The sequence below is a fragment of the Gobio gobio genome, assembly GCF_949357685.1.
Source record: "Gobio gobio genome assembly, chromosome: 2".
Lineage (NCBI taxonomy): Eukaryota > Metazoa > Chordata > Actinopteri > Cypriniformes > Gobionidae > Gobio > Gobio gobio.
Genome location: NC_137098.1, coordinates 33,310,518 through 33,329,802, shown reverse-complemented (window position 1 = coordinate 33,329,802; position 19,285 = coordinate 33,310,518). Strand labels below are relative to the sequence as shown.

The 19,285-nt window shown below is 38.8% G+C and overlaps 1 protein-coding gene across 2 annotated transcripts in view; it reads right to left on the bottom strand.

Annotated features, from left to right (window-relative positions):
- Nucleotides 1-3,698: 3,698 nt before the first annotated feature.
- The window catches only part of mtss1lb (MTSS I-BAR domain containing 2b), an 88,452-nt gene continuing 72,865 nt past the window's right edge, over nucleotides 3,699-19,285 (bottom strand). Inside the window, exons 7-14 of one of the 2 annotated variants that reach the window (XM_079802573.1) lie at nucleotides 17,712-17,869; nucleotides 16,067-16,174; nucleotides 15,851-15,948; nucleotides 11,947-12,166; nucleotides 7,500-7,574; nucleotides 6,448-6,624; nucleotides 4,692-4,857; nucleotides 3,699-4,586 (exon numbers count right to left, since the gene is read on the bottom strand). In XM_079802573.1, the coding sequence (XP_079658699.1) occupies nucleotides 3,808-4,586; nucleotides 4,692-4,857; nucleotides 6,448-6,624; nucleotides 7,500-7,574; nucleotides 11,947-12,166; nucleotides 15,851-15,948; nucleotides 16,067-16,174; nucleotides 17,712-17,869 (1,781 nt within the window). In that variant the 3' untranslated portion in view covers nucleotides 3,699-3,807. The remainder of the gene's footprint in view (nucleotides 4,587-4,691; nucleotides 4,858-6,447; nucleotides 6,625-7,499; nucleotides 7,575-11,946; nucleotides 12,167-15,850; nucleotides 15,949-16,066; nucleotides 16,175-17,711; nucleotides 17,870-19,285) is intronic. The other variant, XM_079802574.1, reaches the window with a different exon arrangement.

Below are 19,285 nucleotides of genomic sequence, written 5' to 3'. Positions count from 1 at the left end.
TGTGCTACTTACTAATGGTTCTCCAGGCAAATACCCTCAAAACGATCATCTGAAAGGGATGCATTTATCTATTTTATTTTTATGTGAGAGTGGGAGACGGTCGAGATAGCTCTTCCTAAGAGCAAAGGAAGAAGTTGTGAGATGATGGTAGGATTAAAATAAAATATTGCCCTCAAAAATCACATTTACACATCAAAGCACATATATTTCTAAACCACGTTTAAATTCCCTGATAATACCTAAAATAACCAGGGGTGCTCCAGGAACAAACTAACCTGATCTCGTGAAAAAAAAAAAAAAAAAAACGTAACTATTTTACGGGGTGGTGATTTCATATTAGTTTGCACAGTGTGATTCATATGGAAATGTATGATTTTTAGAAGAAGAATGAATGTCAATCTAAACCTAATCGTCAGTGGGGTGTAAGCAGATTGTATGAATTCATATAATTAGCCAAAACATAAAATTGTTACAAATTTCCATGAGAGTGTTTTGGACAAACTGTGAATTCTGAGCTTCACAAATATCAGGTGTAAGATAACAGGCCAATGAGATCATATTTTCACAGCTGAATTGTGTTTGTATGCTTCTAGTGAGCATATCATGACATTCAGCGGGAGACAAAAGAGCATGAGTAATGTTAAACACTGCAAAACAAAGAGAAAATGTGTTTATAATCACCTGAGAACCAAAATAGTCTATCTGTGGTGTGAGTATGTGGGTATTGAGAAGCTGAAGGCTGAGCTCATAAGTGACAGTGATAGTTTTTCTATCCGCTAGTTTCCTCTAGAGGGGCTTTTAACTGTCATCTTGCTTCATGACCTCGGGAGCAGAAACCTGCAGAGACTGACGTTACAATAAAGAGACAACAGTAAGCCAACTACCTGCAATCATGCTTTTGTGTTTTTTTCCCCTCTCACTTCTCGCTTCGCTTCCCACGTTTTTCAGCAATTATTCTCTGCTGGCCTTGTCTTTCTCACGCTTAGCCTACTCATCTCATTCTTCTTTCTCTTTCACTTCTCGTCCACAATCTTCCTTCCAGTCGTACTCTCCTGTCTGCGTAATGCTGTGAATTGAACTTCTGAGAGCTGTATGTTTGTGATTTGCAGGCCATGAAATATGTGGATATGTAACAGATTTTTTTTTTTCCCTTCGTCCAGCAAACTTCACTATATTGCTGCCAAAATCAATGCACTTGTCGTTGATTCTCCACCCACCCCATTGCAAGACAACATTTATATAGGACATTTGTTTTTAGTGAAGCTAGTACTGGTCACCTTCTTATATATATATATATATATTTATATGTATATGAATATATACAAAGTTCTGACCTGCTCTTTCATCGGCTGGCAGTGTGGGCTTTGAATTGCCGTAACCCTGTTCTTTCATTCCAGCCTGCTCTCAATACGGCCTCGGTGTTCCAGAACGGCACTATTTTTGGCGAGAGATCGGCAAACTCGTACATACTGTCACAAAGCAGACATACTTTTTCCTTTTGAACACGCTACAGGCATTCCTAAAACAGAGTGCTCTATGCAAAATAAATAATTCAGAAAACAACCCAAAAGTCAGAGTAAGGAGCAAGTGTCTGGCGCAACAGCACTATTTATGCCTGCAGGGGTTTTAGGGAGTCTTGGGAGAACAGAAAGTCACTCACAAACAGACACTACATGACTAAAACTATGTATTGACCTCCTACATATTACCTCCACATCCAGTATCATCACAGAGCATTGTTTTTCTTCACGTCAGGTGAACCGGGGTAACCAGCGACCTTTCGCGTCATAGGTATTTACTCCTATATCATCTATAACAGGCAGTGGAATGCTTTTATCATAAACAACTGGATGAGTTTCTTCCCAGAGTTCATTCTCTCCACCTCCTTTATTCATCCCCTTCTTCCCTCTGCAGATCCTAAGTTTATTCTTATGTCCCAAAAAATGGCAGCCAGGTGTGTGCCTTCATCTCAGCTCGTTCTCTCCACCCCTCCTACAGATATATCAGGGGACTGGTTTGAGGCTTGACAAGTAAAAGAACATTCCTGAAAAACTCATATTTTTAGAAGCTCAAATTGGAAATTAAATATAATGTATCAACCAATTCCTTTCAAGATCACCAGTCACATTTTACAAAAAGGTTCAATTGGTTAACAGTTAATGCAATAGTTATCCTAAGCTAACAATGAACACCATATGTACTGTTCAAAACGTTTGGGCTTGGTCAGATTTTTAAATGTTTTTGAAAAGTCTCTTATGCTCACCAAAAGCTGCATTGATCAGAATGGCTACAAAAAAAATGATATTGGGAAAATTTTAAATATCCATTTTCTATTTTAATATATTTTTAAAATGTAATTTATTAGTGTAATGGCAAAAATTTGAATTAGCCATTAGTCTTCAGTCTCACATGATCTACGATCTATCCTGCTTAATATTTTTGTGGAAACCATGATTACATTTTTTCAGGATTATTAAATGAATTGAGAGTTCAAAATAAAAGTATTTATTTGCAATAGAAATCTTTTGATACATTATACAAGTCCTTACTGTCACTTTTGATCAGACTAATGTGTCCTTGTTGAAAAAAAATGCTACTTTATACTGCTTGAAAATACAAATTCATTAGAAAAAGTATAAATTAACATGAACCTATGCTGTTCATTGCTAGTTCCTAATAGCTAATGCATTAATGAATAACGTTAAGAAATTGAACCCCACTGTAAAGAACGTCCAAATCATTCTTCCTACCTCCTTCACATCCCATCACTCTCTTTTTTCTCCATATCATGACATTGCTACGCACATTTGTCTCCCTAAGTACCAGGGCACGTGACCGCGGCGTCTCACAGCATTCACCACACATAGTGTGGCCACAGTGACAACTAGTGGTCTAAACAACTGAAAGTGCTCTGCATCCTTTCTATTTCTCATTTCCTTTTAAAAATAAGCCATAATTAGACTCGACAAGAAGTCTTCGAAAGACACCTGAACATCAAAAACGTACAGCTTTAGTAAAAGCGGATCTTTAAAACCTTCCCCCATCAAAGGAAAAAAAGCATTATTGCTCCACATTATCATGGTGGTTTTTAAACCCTAATTCTACAAAAATCCACATACCTGACATAAACATTTCCTACTCATAGTAGCTAGGATGTGATTACCTGCTCGTAAATAAAGCAAAACCACGGAAGTGTACAAATAAAAGATAAATCCCGTCCCTCTACGCAACCACGAGCTGACCTGCAGCAGAGCCCTGCTCACCTCCAGACTGCAGACCAACACACAACAGCGATACCACTAGACTTTCAGGATGTGATGTCAAATTTACTGGAGGTGAGGGTGGGGTTAGAGAGAGCATTGTGGAGGGCAAGGATTTTCAAAGAGCCCCTGCGTACCCCAAGAGCTTCTCCAGCACTGATTCCTGGGGTCCATAATTTGAGGAGGGCCGTTATTCTAGGGGGACCATGCGAAGATCTGGAGCGAACCACAAAAATCCCCCAAACATCCTGGCCCCTTGTTCTTTCAGTAGTTAATTGTCTCACTACAGATCAACTATCCCACGGTGATGGGCGTGTTAATAAGACAAACATGCGTTCGGACACGCTAAGAGTTATAGTGGCCTGAGCCTGCTGTTACATATCATTTACTTTTTTTCATTACTGTTATTCATTATTTCTATAATGACTTTAAACATTTAATTTTTTAATCCTCTTTTTCATAGCTCGTATTCTAAAGAGAGTCATTGTGAAGTTTTTTTTTTTTTCTGGGTTACTTCGCTCTTATTCTCCCATCTCTCCTGGAGGCATCACAAAATCCGGGGCGCTGAGCGATCATTGGAGACGGTTTTGCGCAGTCGCACCCCTCGACGAATAGACCTCAGCATGTCCTCACCCTCCTGGGGCACTTCGGGGTCCGGGCCAGCCTCGGGGCCCGGCGGGGGCTGGTTCGGCAGTGAGGGGAAAGGGAACTGGCCCTCACCTAAGGCCTGAGCGCTGGCCACCAGCTCCCCGATCTTCTCCACCAGACTGTGGCGATTTGCAGCCAGCAGGTGATCTTCTTCGCCCGGTTGGCCGTACACGCTCATCTCTAATCCGCCCACGCCCCCTGAACCCCAGGCTGTGTTAGGCAGGCTCAGCCGCTTTGGAGAGGCCTTCACATACTCCAGCGCTCCCGGGGAGGCGTCATCCGGCACATAAAAGACACATTCTTCGCTGCCCACACGGGCGGGAGGGCCTGCGTTCCCGCCGGGTGAGTCAGGCACAGTGGGGGTCTTGACTGGCACGATGGGTGGGCGTATAGGAATAGGGCCAGCGTTGGAAAGGGTGCGCCTCACCCCGGGCTTCGTAGATGGTGTTCGGCGGATGGTGGCCGTACCGGGGATACCGCCCCCTCCGCCGGGAGGTCCGCCCAGAGCTCCCACTCCGCTGGGCAGGCCTGCTGTGCTGGCGGGACGCTTAGTCTGTATCATGCGCCGGTAGTTCTGGGCGATATTACTGTGGCGGGGAATTGTGGAGGATTTATCGAATTCAGCCTGACTGTCAGCCTCAGTGTCTCCATTCACTGAGTAACCATCATAATCGGAGCCTGACAAAAAAAAAAAAAAAAGATACGAAAAATTCCCACTTGTCCAATATCATAACTTGTTTTTAAATGAATAATGAATAACGGTGATTTCTGACTGTGTATTACCCTGTGAGGGGATGGTATCTTCTGAGCAGGAGGGAGTGGTTGTCTGAGTGCTGTATCCACTGGAGTACTGAAGGGAGTCTCGGCTGCTCTTCTGCTGCTCCATGCTGAGGCCTCGTGTCAGCACCATGGCCAGGTCACTAGCAGCTGGAGAGACCTCCTCGCCATGCTGCACCATAACACAATACATACATACAGTTACATCATGCACAGACTCCACAAATTTTGTTTAATGTGTGTGTGTATATATACCTTGACTTTGAATATTAAGGTATGAAAAGTGAATTTAGAAAAAACAAAACAAATATTAAACATAATTATAGATAAATAAAATTAGGTAAACAAAGAGTAAAATAAATATTTATCGTGATACATGATGACGTGATACATTTATATGAATTATGATTGTCCCACAATGAACAATGTTTTTTTCAAAGGCTAGAGTCCTTGTTTATCAAGGAGAAAAGCAGTAAAAAGCATGATTGATATGAAATATATTATATGAAGAAAAGCAAAAAAAGGAACATCGTTTTTAAACAAATTATTTTTATTGTGGCCATTTCCAATCAATTATGTACACATTTTGAAAGTGTAATTGAAATTTGTATTTATTATACATAAATTGCTAACTGTGAAGATGCTCTGAAAATGCTTCAAATGAAATGCATCAATAAATCTATTGTGATGCGGTGGAAATGACACTGGGATTAAGATGTTCATGATGTTACAAAAATTAGTGAGAGTGTGAAGTGTGTTAAGACTTTTTAAAAATCTTTACTACTGTGGCTTTAGAATTTTTGGACTCGAAGAACTCCCATTGTCAAAGATAACATTTGAAGGCTGCTTATTTTCAAACTTTTTATTTTACAGAAAGAAGAAGTGGCAATGGATTCAAATTAAATAATTAAATTCCATAATTCCAGACCTTTCAATAACAGAATGTCCTTCACTTTTTATTTCCTTTTTATTGTGAATTTGTTTTGTCTAGTCATTTTTTACTCACAAAAAGCAATTTCTACCCTTTTTTAGAGCTTGACATGACTATAAAAATGTATATTATATATAATCTTTTAGATTTTTTTTAAAATCATTTTTCATGACTCCCAGGTATAAAAATCACACTTTTAAAATGTCCTCTTAGATCCATGTTTACAAGACCATGAGAACTTCTTAAGGGAACAAATTGAAATAAATAAGATGTTTACATTGAGATTTTTAACTGTTTTAGCTTAATTTTAATAATAATAATATTTTGAAGCCATCTTGCGGCCCCTTACACTGTATTCACATAGCGTGTCGACGTTAATGCTTCTCATTTACTTTAAATGGGTGACGTCATGCGTTGCCGAACTGAATCGTGGGTTCACTCGCGTAGCAAGCGGCAGAAGTTGAAGATTTCTCAACTTTTCAAGCGCCAACGCAGGCGTCATCCAATCAGATTGCTCTATGCAAATACCCTAGAGCAGACGCTAGCCAATTGCGTTCGTGCAAATAATGTGATTGGCTGTTGTCCCTATGACGGTCGCATCAGCGCCAAGCTTCAGACACGTCCTCCGTCAAGCGCTAACACAGACGCCCCCCTTTAGAAGTGTGCTGGTTTTGACCCACTGCCTTATTAATTTTTCAAGGCCAGGACCATCCATATTTGAAAAAAACAGCCCTAAGCAAACAGGCACATTATGTCTTTGCCAAATAAAAAACGCTTGGCATTTTCAAAATTAAAATCTGCATGATGAATGTTTCATATGGTGAAAGTTACCTTGGCAGCTATAGTAGCCGGGGTCATCCTTGGCCTCTGGGGGTCTTCCGAATGCATCCCAGAATACCCCTGTGACTGAGGAGAAGTTTCTGCCTCCCTCAGCCTATCAAGGGGCTCCTTCCTCCTCTGAAGCGTGCTGGCTAGCGGTTGCTCACTGGAACCTACCTTGGACCAGTCCTGAGGAAGTACAAGCGGTTAGTTCAAAGCAGTGTAAAGCAACAATTGCAACGGTCTCAGGGGCGGGGGAGAAGACTGGCCCACGATCCAGCAGTTTGAGTGTCCTTTCAACGAATAGTCTTAATAGGAGTCTTATGTGCTTTAGAAAATGCCCAATCTCAGTGTTTGCTTCACTGTTTGAGTTGGATAAACTAACAGGTACCTTCCGTGGCCTGCTCGGTTTAGCAAATCTCACAGCCAGAGATTTGAAACCAGGATCAAACAGCCAACAGAAAAGGTGCATGTTAAAAAGCAAAATGAGGTAATGAATGAGGTTAAGCAGAATGAAACCAAAGCGGAGCACTGTCGAGAAGTGTTAATTTAGGAGGCACTTATTCAACAGACAAGAACACACATAAAAGAAAAGAAAGAAACAAAACGGCAATGAAAAGTGCCAATGAAGACAAACCTTCCAGCAAGGAACCTTGGATGTGGGAGAGGGTGTGTTGGATCCAGGGGAGCGGTTATAGGGTGGGGACGCAGGAAGTATGACAGAGAAAGGCCTGATGGAGCCAGTGTGTGAGAGAGCAGGGCGGAAGGTAGCGAAGGACGAGCCAAACTGCGGAATGGAGAGATAAGATCGAGACCGTCAGAGTAGCGAGAGACCCCCTTCCCTTTACACAACGGTATGGGAGCCTTTATGTGTGCCTTTGCAGATGCATGCTGAGAGTGGCAGGGAAGATCAGATCTGATGACAGCACAAAGCTGATACCCGCAAGAAAGAAAGAGAAGACCTCAACCTGCCAGTCAGCATCAAAACCATCATGGGTCAGTACAAAATATGACTGACAGTTTCAGCACATGCATGTCTCATGGACAGAGTGCTCTGTACTTACTGTGGTCGGAGAGCTACACTCACTAACTGACTGGCAGGTCTCAGATGCTTCTGAGGACGCTGAACTTGATGACTTCTGTAAGAGAGATAATAAAAGGCAGGTTATAAGCAGGGAACCATTTACAGGGGCTCTGTCAAAGTTAGAATTCATTGGATATTTTTTGCTATTATGCTTATAATAAATGCACACTTCGTAAACAGGTAAAAGACATTTTAAATTTTATAACAGTTTTTAACCAAAGAACTTCAAGTCCTACAGCTTGCCATATTTAGAGTTGCCATATGAATTACTATTGGAGAGGAGAAGAGTTTGGGGTCAGTAAATGTGTATTTTTATTTATTTTTTAAGAAATTAATATTTTTATTAATTACTTTTATTCAATAGGGTGCATTAAATTGTTTACAAAAAAATATGATTACAAATAAATGCTCTTTTGAGCATTCGATTCATCAAAGTATCCTGAAAAAATGAATCACATTTGCCACAAAAAAGCAGCAACTAATAAGAATGTTTCTTGCGCACCAAATCATGTGAGATTGCTGACAAATCAGCTGTCATCAAAATAATAAATTGCATTATTTAACAGAAAACAGTTAAATTTTAATAATATTTTGTAATACTTTTTATTGTTTTTTTAATCAAATGCATCCTCAAAAACATCTCTCTCTCTCTCTCTCTCTCTCTCTCTCTCTCTCTCTCTCTCTCTCTCTCTCTCTCTCTCTCTCTCTCTCTCTCTCTCTCTCTCTCTCGTTTAATGAGTATGTTGCCATCTGCTGGTTGTTTTCATATCTACCACATTTTAAGGGGGGGGGGGGGGGGGGGGTTGTTTGTTTTTTCTTAATACTTTCTTTTAACATCCTGGTTAAACTAAAAAGATTCAAAGGGTTATTTATTCCTGTGCTTAAGCTAGGTTGGCCTTCAAAATGCTTATTCTTCAGTGTCACACCTTGGCCATGTATTTGGTAGATTCACAGCAAAGGAAAAAATCCCCTTTTTATCCCATGGAGAGAGAGCATGTGAGCTCTGAGACAAGTGCATTTCACTTGCTTTACTCCAAGAAACGTACCTCGTCTGTGTACATAATGCAAAGCCTATGTTCCACATTCAAAGCTTCACAAGTAAATTTCATGCTCTTTCTATAACACCTTTTCCAGAGAATGTAAAAAATCTGCCTCACCCACATTCTGAACATTGGTCAAGAGGAAATGTTTGATATACAATAGTTTGATATACATATTTGAGTCTTGTCCACAAGAGGTCACTGTAATCTTTCAGATGCAGGGAATCTTGCTACATGTTTAAAGCTCAGAACCAGATTTGCGGTAACAATGTGGTTTCTTCTTCACTATTATGTGGGGAATCGATTTCAGTTTGTATCACCCCCACATTTCTGCAGAGTCATTGCAATGTCAGCGGCGAAAGATTTAACAGTTTGGTGTACTCACACTTACAACCTTATTTTTAAACAAATGACATATACAGTGGATGCATAATTATTATGCAAGTTGATATCCTGATCATATTTTTTCAAGCACATTTTACTAATTCCAAAACACATTAATCTTAATAACTACTATACATTTTTTTATTTTATAATTTATAAGTTATATATAATTGTGAAGGCTGAAAAAAAAAACATTTTGTATTCAGGTGTGCATAATTAAGCAGGTTTTCTTTTGGGCCAAAAAAGAGATTTAACTCGCACTGAAAAGTAAAAAAAGTCACAAATTAAATGGTCATGAGAAGGATGCAATACTAATGCAATACTAGAAAATGCAAAATTTAGGCGTGACCAATGGACAGCAAAATGCTAATTGGCTCAGCAGGGTCATACAAAAACAGGCCAAGAAAAAAAGACACATGTTAACTGCAAAACATTTAAGGAATTAAGGTGACAAATTAGGTGTGAAACCATCAGGAACACTTTAGTCTTCAGTGCCACCATTTCCCAGAACGGCAACCTACCTGGAGTCTCCAGAAGTGCAAGGTGTCATAATCTCAGAGACTTTGCTATGGTAAAGAATCCTGAAATATGACCCACACTTAATAAGAACCACAAGCTGAAGTGTTGTGAAATACGTGAAGACTGTTTATAGACAACATAAGGTGTTTATCACTTCCAGCTTTCCTTGACAATTATATATCACGTATGATAAAATACAAAATTAATAGTAGTTATTAAGATTAATGTGGCTTGGAATTGGTAAAATGTGCTTGGAAGAAAAATATAATCAGAATATCAACTTGCATAATAAATATGCATTAACTGATCAATTGATCAAAAATGTCAGTTAAAGACTTTTAATTTAGATTTAATTTAGTCTTTATTCACATATAGGATCATGAATTTAGGATCATGCGGCACTAAAAACTGGAGTAATGATGCTGAAAATTCAGCTTTGCATTACAGGAATAAATTACATTTTAAAATATATTAGGCAATAGTTATTAAAGTTGTAGTAATATATAATATAGTGATATAGTATTACAATAATAATATATAAAGTAAATAATATTACTATAAATAATATAGTAATTATAATACAGGGAGTGCAGAATTATTAGGCACGCTGATTTTCTGATCATATTTTTTTTCCAGGCACATTTGACCAATTCCAAACCACAGTAATCCTAATAACTACTATTAATTTAGTATTTAATAATGTATAAGTGATATATAATTGTTCATGAAGGCTGGAAATGAAAAACACCTTATATTCAGGTGTGCAGAATTATTAGGCATGTTTTCTTTTACAGATAAATTGAGCCAAAAAAGAGATTTAACTCAGACTGAAAAGTCAAAAAGTATTAAATGCCCATGAGAAGGATGCAATACTAATGCAATACTAGACATTGCAGTTAAGGCATGACCATTGGACAGTGAAATGCTCGTTGGGTCAGCAGGATCTGACAAAAACATGTCGCGGAGAAAAGACACCTGTTAACTGCAAAAGAATTAAGAATTAAGGTGAAGAATTAAGGGTGAAACCATCAGGAACCCTTTAGTCTCCAGCGCCACCATTTTCCAGAGCTGCAACCTACCTGGAGTCTCCAGAAGTGCAAGGTGTCAGGATCTCAGAGACTTCAGTTAGGTAAAGAATCCTAAAAAATGACCCCCACTAGATAAGAATCATAAGCTGAAGTGTTGTAAAATACATGAAGCCTGCTTTTTTATAGGCTTTATAGGTTGAGAATGACTCTTGAAGGACCAGCACCACATCCTCTAGTACCACTGTTTGAAGAATTCATCTTCCAGAATCTGGCAGTACGTTTTGGGAGTTCATTTTAGTCCATCCTGAAGTCCGTTTTGCAGAGATGGACTAAAAATGAACTCCCAAAACGTACTGCCAGATTCTGGAAGATGAATTCTTCAAACAGTGGTACTAGAGGATGTGGTGCTGGTCCTTCAAGAGTCATTCTCAACCTATCTGTCCATAAAGCCTATAAAAAAACCTTCTTCATGTATTTTACAACACTTCAGCTTGTGATTCTTATCTAGTGGGGGTCATTTTTTAGGATTCTTTACCTAACTGAAGTCTCTGAGATCCTGACACCTTGCACTTCTGGAGACTCCAGGTAGGTTGCAGCTCTGGAAAATGGTGGCGCTGGAGACTAAAGGGTTCCTGATGGTTTCACCCTTAATTCTTCACCTTAATTCTTAATTCTTTTGCAGTTAACAGGTGTCTTTTCTTCACCACCTGTTTTTGTCAGATCCTGCTGACCCAACGAGCATTTCACTGTCCAATGGTCATGCCTTAACTGCAATGTCTAGTATTGCATTAGTATTGCATCCTTCTCATGGGCATTTAATACTTTTTGACTTTTCAGTCTGAGTTAAATCTCTTTTTTGGCTCAATTTATCTGTAAAAGAAAACATGCCTAATAATTCTGCACACCTGAATATAAGGTGATTTTCATTTCCAGCCTTCATGAACAATTATATATCACTTATACATTATTAAATACTATATCCATAGTAGTTATTAGGATTACTGTGGTTTGGAATTGGTCAAATGTGCCTGGAAAAAAAATATGATCAGAAAATCAACGTGCCTAATAATTCTGCACTCCCTGTATTACTGTTTTGTACTGTATTTTCGATCAAATAAATGAAGCCTTGGTGAGCATAACAGACTTCTTTCAAAGCATCTTACTGACCCCAAACTTTTGATCAGTGGAGTATAAAAAATAAACCAAAATATGGAAAAAAATTTAGGAGTCAAGACAAAGGAGTCAGCCATTTTATCCATTTTTAAAACATATTTTCCATTTGTTACAACAATAGATATGGTTACTCTATTGTTTTACATGGGTCAATTTTAATGATATATATCACACCAGAGAAAATGAGTTAATTGTACTGTATAGCTTCTCATTACCAACATTTCTTTAAGACAACAGGAAATTACTTAAACACAAAAAAACATAATAAACAGAAAATAAATACCTGACTGGTTATATCGGAGGGCATGGGTGATGGAGGTTTGGAGTAGACGTTGGCGTCCTGGGAGATGAAGCCAGAGTCGTGGGAGGAGACGCTGCTGAGGCGGTGTGCAGCGGTTGTTAGCGGTTGGGCCAGGCTGCGGTAGCGACAGGACGAACTGGGTGAGTGAGTCTGAGAGCCACCAGAGGATCGAGAGGCACTACTATGGGCGCTGTTTACACTGCTGCAGGGGCAAGGGAAAGTGCGACAGGGCAGAGGGCCAGGGTACAAGGGTGGGGTACGGAGGGTCAAATATGAGCAGGTTATATGGTGATAAGTGTGAACCACAACCACAGAATGAGCATGATAGGGTTTTACAGGATGACAGATGAGGTCAAGCATTTTGTGATTAATGTAAAGAAAAATGACGTGATAATGATAACAAAAATTGTCAGTGAAAAGGAGATGGAGAAACAAAGGTCTCAAGCAGGGGTTGATGGGTAAGAATAGAGGTCAGGGTGGGGGTGGGGGGGGCAGAGGGAGAACATATGTAAGACAAAGTTTGACAGGTGTGACACAGGGGGCCTAGTATGGAGATTGAAGGCTGTGTTCAGATGTGTCGGCGCTTTGCAGCCGACGCACTTGAATCAACCCCCATGACTCCATGCGAGGCAGCACACACAAACACAAACAGGTACTAAATGACACTATTATAAAACAAAGCTGTAATTGGCCCTGGAGCCAAAGAAAATTGCTAATGGTCTAATCAAAAACTCTAAAGGGGCTGGTTATGTAAAAGCGATCTTGAAATGCTTTCACTTCTTAATGAAGTAATTGTTTCATGATATTCCAGGTTAGAAACAGTACAGCAATATTAGACAGATTCTGCTAATGGGGTTTAAAATGTATTTAACCTGGGATGTTCGTTTCAAAGAGTACAGCACTTAAGTTACGTTCATCAGACGCACTAATCGCAAGAGAATTAGAAAAGTGATCATATTAAACAAGCTACTTTAGTCTAATTGTGTTCATTGTAATCACAATGACTCAATGGATGAATAACATGACGCAATAAGCATTAAACTTTTGCTGTTGAAAACAAGGCTTTTACAGGAATACAAAATAACATTTTAATGACCACAGTGTCTTACGACTAATATGCAGTCAGGGGGTTACATGTGATGTCAACATACAGTGAGATTGTGTAGTGCAACAGCAGTAGCCTCTTTCTTATAGTACACACACACTTGCATTCAAAATATACACACACTATTGCACAAAATATAACCCTGTTGGAAAATTAAGTTATTAGCTATAGTTTCTAGCTAGTCATTTAGCTTATGCAATATGGTCATTAGCATTAGCATCCCCGTAAATTGTTAGTTCACCAAAAATGAAAATTCTGTCATAATTTACTCACCCTCTTGTCATCGTTTTTTTACACGCAAATGAAGATATTCTTAATGAAACTTGAGAGATGTCTGTCCCATTGAAGGTCCATTTAGCCAAAGCTTTGATGCTTCGTCACGCAAGTATAGTTTACCATATTTGATGTGCTCAATGTATGTACATTGATCCATGTTTATATGTGAATAAAAGCTTAAATTAAAATAAAAAGGTGATTTTTTCTCTAAAAGAGAACTTGGATTAAACCACTCAATTAATATGGATTACTTTTATGATGTCTTCATGAACTTTTTGAAACGTCATAGTTTTGGTGTAATGTGCTTTCAATAAAGGGACTGAAATCTTCTAGGTTTCATTTACAAATATCTTAATGTGTGTTTTGAAGAGGAAAAAAATAGTTCACCCGAAAATGAAAATTAGCCCATGATTTACTCACCCTCAAGTCATTCTAGGTGTATTTGACTTTCTTCTTTCAGACCAATAAAATCGGAGTTATATTACAAAAGTCCAGGCGAATCCAAGCGTTATTATAGCAGTAATAATTGTTCTGTTTTTGAAGTGCATAAAAAATGCATCTGTCCGTCAAATAACGTGCTCCACACGGCTCCGGTGTGTTAATAAAGGCCTTCTGAAGCGAATCAATGCGTTTGTGTAAGAAAACTATCCATATTTAAAACTTTATAAAGTAAAGTTTCGGTCGACCGCCTTCCGTGTTCAATTTATGGACAAAGTGTTGAAAGGTCCTCTGCCGATCGAAAGACTAACGCGACCAGGTACGCTTGTCATGGCGTCACGTACGCATCTTGAGTTTCACTTTCAACATTCAACACTTTTCCATGGAAGGCGATCTCGCTTCAGAAGGCCTTTATTAACACCCCGGAGCCGCGTGGAGCACGTTATTCGATGGACAGGTGCATTTTTTTATGGACTTCAAAAACAGAGCAACTATTATTGCAATTATAATGCTTGGGTTAGTCTGGACTTTTGTAATATAACTCTGATTGTGTTCGTCTGAAAGAAGAATGTCATATACACCTAGGATGACTTCATTTTTGGGTGAACTATCCCTTTAAGGCCCCGATATATATATACTTCAATGTAATTGAAGACAGAAACAAATGTGCCATAATTTCAAACAAAATCAGGCCAAAATTTACTTTGTTTAGCTCTAGCTAATAAACACCTTCGTACTGCCATTGGTCTGTGGCGATCACATAATAGGTGGGTGTGCGCAAAGGCTCCGCCTTCTTTCATGTAGAAAACCATTACTGGTTCATTTTCTTCTTTTAGAACCATCGAGGTCAGACGTCCGCGAGTGAAAACATGAACACACTGGACAGCTGCTTTGTAGTGGAAAACGACGTTGTACTTGTACTTTTGTTGAAACAAGACACTGACATTGTTTTTCATGTTTAATACGTTAAAGCTGCTTGATTTTAAGCAATCTATTGTATAAAGTTTGTCTGGCTATCACCAGACCCAGCTCAATTTAAGATTGAACATTGGTCTGGGGAGTCTGCTATGTATTTTCTACTGCACAAGAGGTGTGATCAACAAGCCTAAATTAAATTTCTCTGTACGCAATTGGATAGTCCTTCAACCAATCAGACCACAAGAAGCGTGATCAACGGGCAACGACCGTCATCGTGTTAAACCCGCCAATAGCGTGCCAGTCTGTGATTGGTTCGCGCAAAAGTGTAACAGAAGCAGTAGAAATGAATGTACAGGTTTCCAGACTGAGTTGCCGGGTGAAATCAAATCGCCAGCAGATCAGACTGGGTTTGCCCAGTCTAGTATAAAGTGCTACAAACGTGACGTGAATTCACTAGAGCGCCGAATTGTAGAGCTTGTGCAAACATAACTACGTTGCTATGGTCAGATGCTTTTCTTATGTTTTATTAAAAAATGCTTGCTGTTTTCTCAGTGTTGTTGTCTTACTTGAGAGAAAAGCGCGCAGCACATATTTTCATATTCATCTAACCGTCACTCTCAGCAGTGTCACTAACAGTATATCATTGGTCACGTATTTCAAACTTTGTTTTACCCCTAAACAAAGAACAAAAAAGAACTTCACTGTGAGTATATCGGGGCCTTAATATGTTAAATCAATATGAGGGTGAGTAAATGATTTCAGAATATTCATTGTTAGGTGAATTATCGCTTTAAGGTGGTATGACCAGCTGGTCACTGGTTTGTTTGCTGGTCCAAGATTGTCTACCAGCTTAGACCAGCTCAATACCAGCTACTGTGTTTCAAGGCACAGCAAAAGCTTGATTTTCTAGCAGGGTAGTTACAAGTATAAGCTTCCATTTTTCAGTAAAAATATTGTCTTTTTGTACTGTCTTTTTGCAACAAACAGCAATTTTCAAAGCAATTACAACCATGAAAAGCCAAGCCACATAGTACACAGCACAAGCAACAAATCTATCCTGAAGAAAAAGGCTAATAAACAGAAATAAAGATTTAATAAGTGTGCTAACATCACTGTCTCTCTTTATTTCTTTATCAGTCTTGCACTCACCTGCACATGCTGCTTTTCCTGGAGCCAGAGCTGCTGGGAGAGGAGGGGGGAGTCTGGTAGGACCAAGAGTAGTCTGAACCCTTAAGGTCTTTTATTACCTGAAAGAAAGAGAGAGAGACACACACAACTGTAATATTAATGGTCTTACTATGGCTTGTTTCTGTAAAGCACTGCACATGTTACATGATGACTGAAGTATATAAGGAGAATGTGCACCTGCTCGCTGGCTGGGGGCAGTTTGTGGGGGTCTGAGGTTAACACGGTGAGGTCATCAATAATGGCCTGGAGATGAGTGATCTCTCCCAACATGGCAATTTCCCCATTCTGACATTTACACAAGGGCAAAGAACAAATAGTTAATATATCAAAACTTCTGTAATTTAAGAAGTAATTTATCATCACACTGTAAAAAGTAGTAACCTTCAATTGTGACCTTAAAGAGCTATTTCTACCTAATTTAATCAAAAATTGTTGGTATAAATAATGTATTTAGGTTGATTCAGTGATGTTAAATAACATTTTTGACTTAAATAAACCAGTTAATTTATTATAATTTCAAGTTAATTATTTTAGTGCATAATGCCATTTAAATTACAGACAATAACACCCTCTAAGAGCATATTGTTTTTGCGAATATGGTAATGTCAATATTTGTAATAATATTGACATTACCATTGTCAATATAACAAACATTTTTACGCTTTTACATTTCAATAGATAATAAAAAATGATTTACCTTTCAATAGATAGGAATTCATGTTTATTTATGAATTCCTTTACAAAAATCTAAAATGATTTATTACTAAGTAATTCGTTATTATATGTCCAGCATCCCTTTCAGAATTCTGAAAAAGTGCCACAGTTTCCACAAAAATATTAAACAGCACAACCATTCTCAACATTGTAATAATAAGAAATGTTTATTGAGCACCAAATCAGTATATTAGAATGATTTATGAAGGATCATGTGACCCTGAAGACTTGAATAATGATTGAATAAATTAAATTGAAATAAAAAAATAAACAAATTTTGTTATTTTAAATTGTAATAATCTTTCATAATATTACTGTTTTACTGTATGTTTTATAATTAAATAAATGCAGCCTTGCTAAGCATAAGATACTTCTTTCAAGAGACCCCAAACTTTTGAACGGTAGTGTACATGGGAACTCTGACATCTCTTAAATGCTTTTAAATGATGCTTTGTTAAATGGTACTGCATTCACAATTAGAAAATATAGTTATATAATTATAGTTATTTCCTCAAAACAAGCTTTAATTTTACCAAGTAAACTGAGGATGAAATTAAATGTGCTCTCAAATTCTTTTAACTCTTTCCCCACCAGCATTTAAAAAAAAAAAGTTGCCAGCCACCGTCAGCATTTTTGATAATATTTACAAAAATGTCATGGCCCCCAGAATATTTTGTTGTATGAATATCTGACCATGCAATATATCAAAAGAAAGTACAGAGCCTCTGCTTTAAAATGTGTTATTCTAGCTTCATGCATTCTTTTTTTTTATAATTGCTTGAATGTGGGTAAGTTTCATTTAAAAAAGCAACATTTTTAAAAAAAATCTGAGAAAATCAAGTTGTTGTTTTTTCAAAGACTCCAACGTGCATAGGCAATGCTATTATCGCTTGTTTCTGCTCTTTTTTTGTCTGTGTTTTAATCCGGAGATTCCCAACTCTTTCAGAAAACGTGTAATAGAGCCCCCTACCGTATAACAGTGAAAACACGGAAAATGTTAGGGAAGCGCTGTCCCATAAATGACGGAATATTCTGTCTATGGCGGGGAAAGAGTTCATGAGCGGAGCAGCTGTACAGTTCATGTAAGTGACGCCGAGGTGGACTGTACCACTACAGGCTGCAGGAAGCTGATGAAGGTACAGAAGCGCCCTCTCTCCTCCACTAGAGCTCGCCGCACCGCCTGCTTCTCTGTCTCCTCCATCAGCAGGTACATGTCATTCACATCCTGCATGGCGCTGTCCAGCTGAGGCTGAAGGTCCCCCCGGCCTAAAGGGGGCAACAGAGAGCATAACAGAAAAGAAGGGAAGGAAGACAGGGAGATGGATGAAACAAGGTGGAGAATGGACAGAATGAAAAATGGCCAAAGTATCAGACAAAATAAAAGGTCAAATGGAAAAAATAAGAAGATTGTAAAGGACAATCAGAAGAAAAAAAGTGACACAAGAGGGAATACAACATTAGAACATGAGGATCATTCTCTCTTCCAGCATCCAACAATACAGACGTAATGTGAACACAGAACAAAAACGAACTACTCCGACTAGCACCTACACAACAGATGGAGACAGACGCCTCTGAACTCTGCGATCGAACATCTTCTACTCTTAATGAAACACATGGAACCTCCCAGAGGAAGTTAAAAGGTTAACTCATGCAGACTAGGTTGTTAGAGATGGTCGTGACCTTTGCTGAGGAAGCAAAGTCAGTTACCCGCAGTAGAACTGCTTCCAGGAACACAAGCAGCATGCATGCTGGGACGGCATCAGCAAAATCATGCACAAAGCAAACCCTCAGGTGTTATAATGGCAGAAATCACTTGTTGTAAGTTGTCAAGCTAAAATGTCATGTGGGGGTTAAATCCGGCGGCCACAGAACTGTCTGCATACGTTTTGGGGTCTTTTTCGAGTTGAGGCCGGGTTAAAGGGCCATGCAGAGAAACGAGTGAGAAGAATCTAAGTGAGCCACATCTTTGCATGGAAAAACATACTTACCCTGTAGCTCTATAGGGGGAAAGTAGGGGAAAAAGATAGAGAGAGAGAGAGAGAGAGAGAGAGAGAGAGAGAGAGAGAGAGAACACAACACGGGGGAGTCCAAGAACAGAGAGGGTAAAGAACAGAGAGAAAGAGATACAGAGAAAGAGAGGAGGGAGAGCACTGTGTTAGGGTTAGTATTAGGAAGCAATTTAGCTCATTTCACGGCCAAATTGTTTCAGAAAAGCCAAACCACCACAGAAAATTTAATCAAAAACGAAATTCAAAAACCAGCCAAAAATGTACAATTTAATGCGCAATGGATCTAAAAGAAAATCAAACAGGTAGTCTTATCAAACTGAATGATCTTAAAAGAAATGAGATGCCGGACTTGTAACAAAATAATAAAAGGGAGCTTTTCCTTTAACACTGGACTCTTCCTAGTAACACACAGGATTGTCATCCTATCTTCAAAAGCAGAAATTATTGGCTGCCGGGGTATGAACACGAACTGCTTAGCAAATGAGGTGAGAGTTGCACTTCTGCATTTCAGCCAGCAGAGGGGGTTGCTTACATGTCAGAGGATTGTTTGCCTGCTATAAAGGGATCAGTAATTTCACCAAGCGCATTCGCATTGTGCACTCTATGCAGTCTATGCGTCTTTAACAGCAGCTCCGAGATTCAACTGTCCATCATCGACCATTAGAGCTAC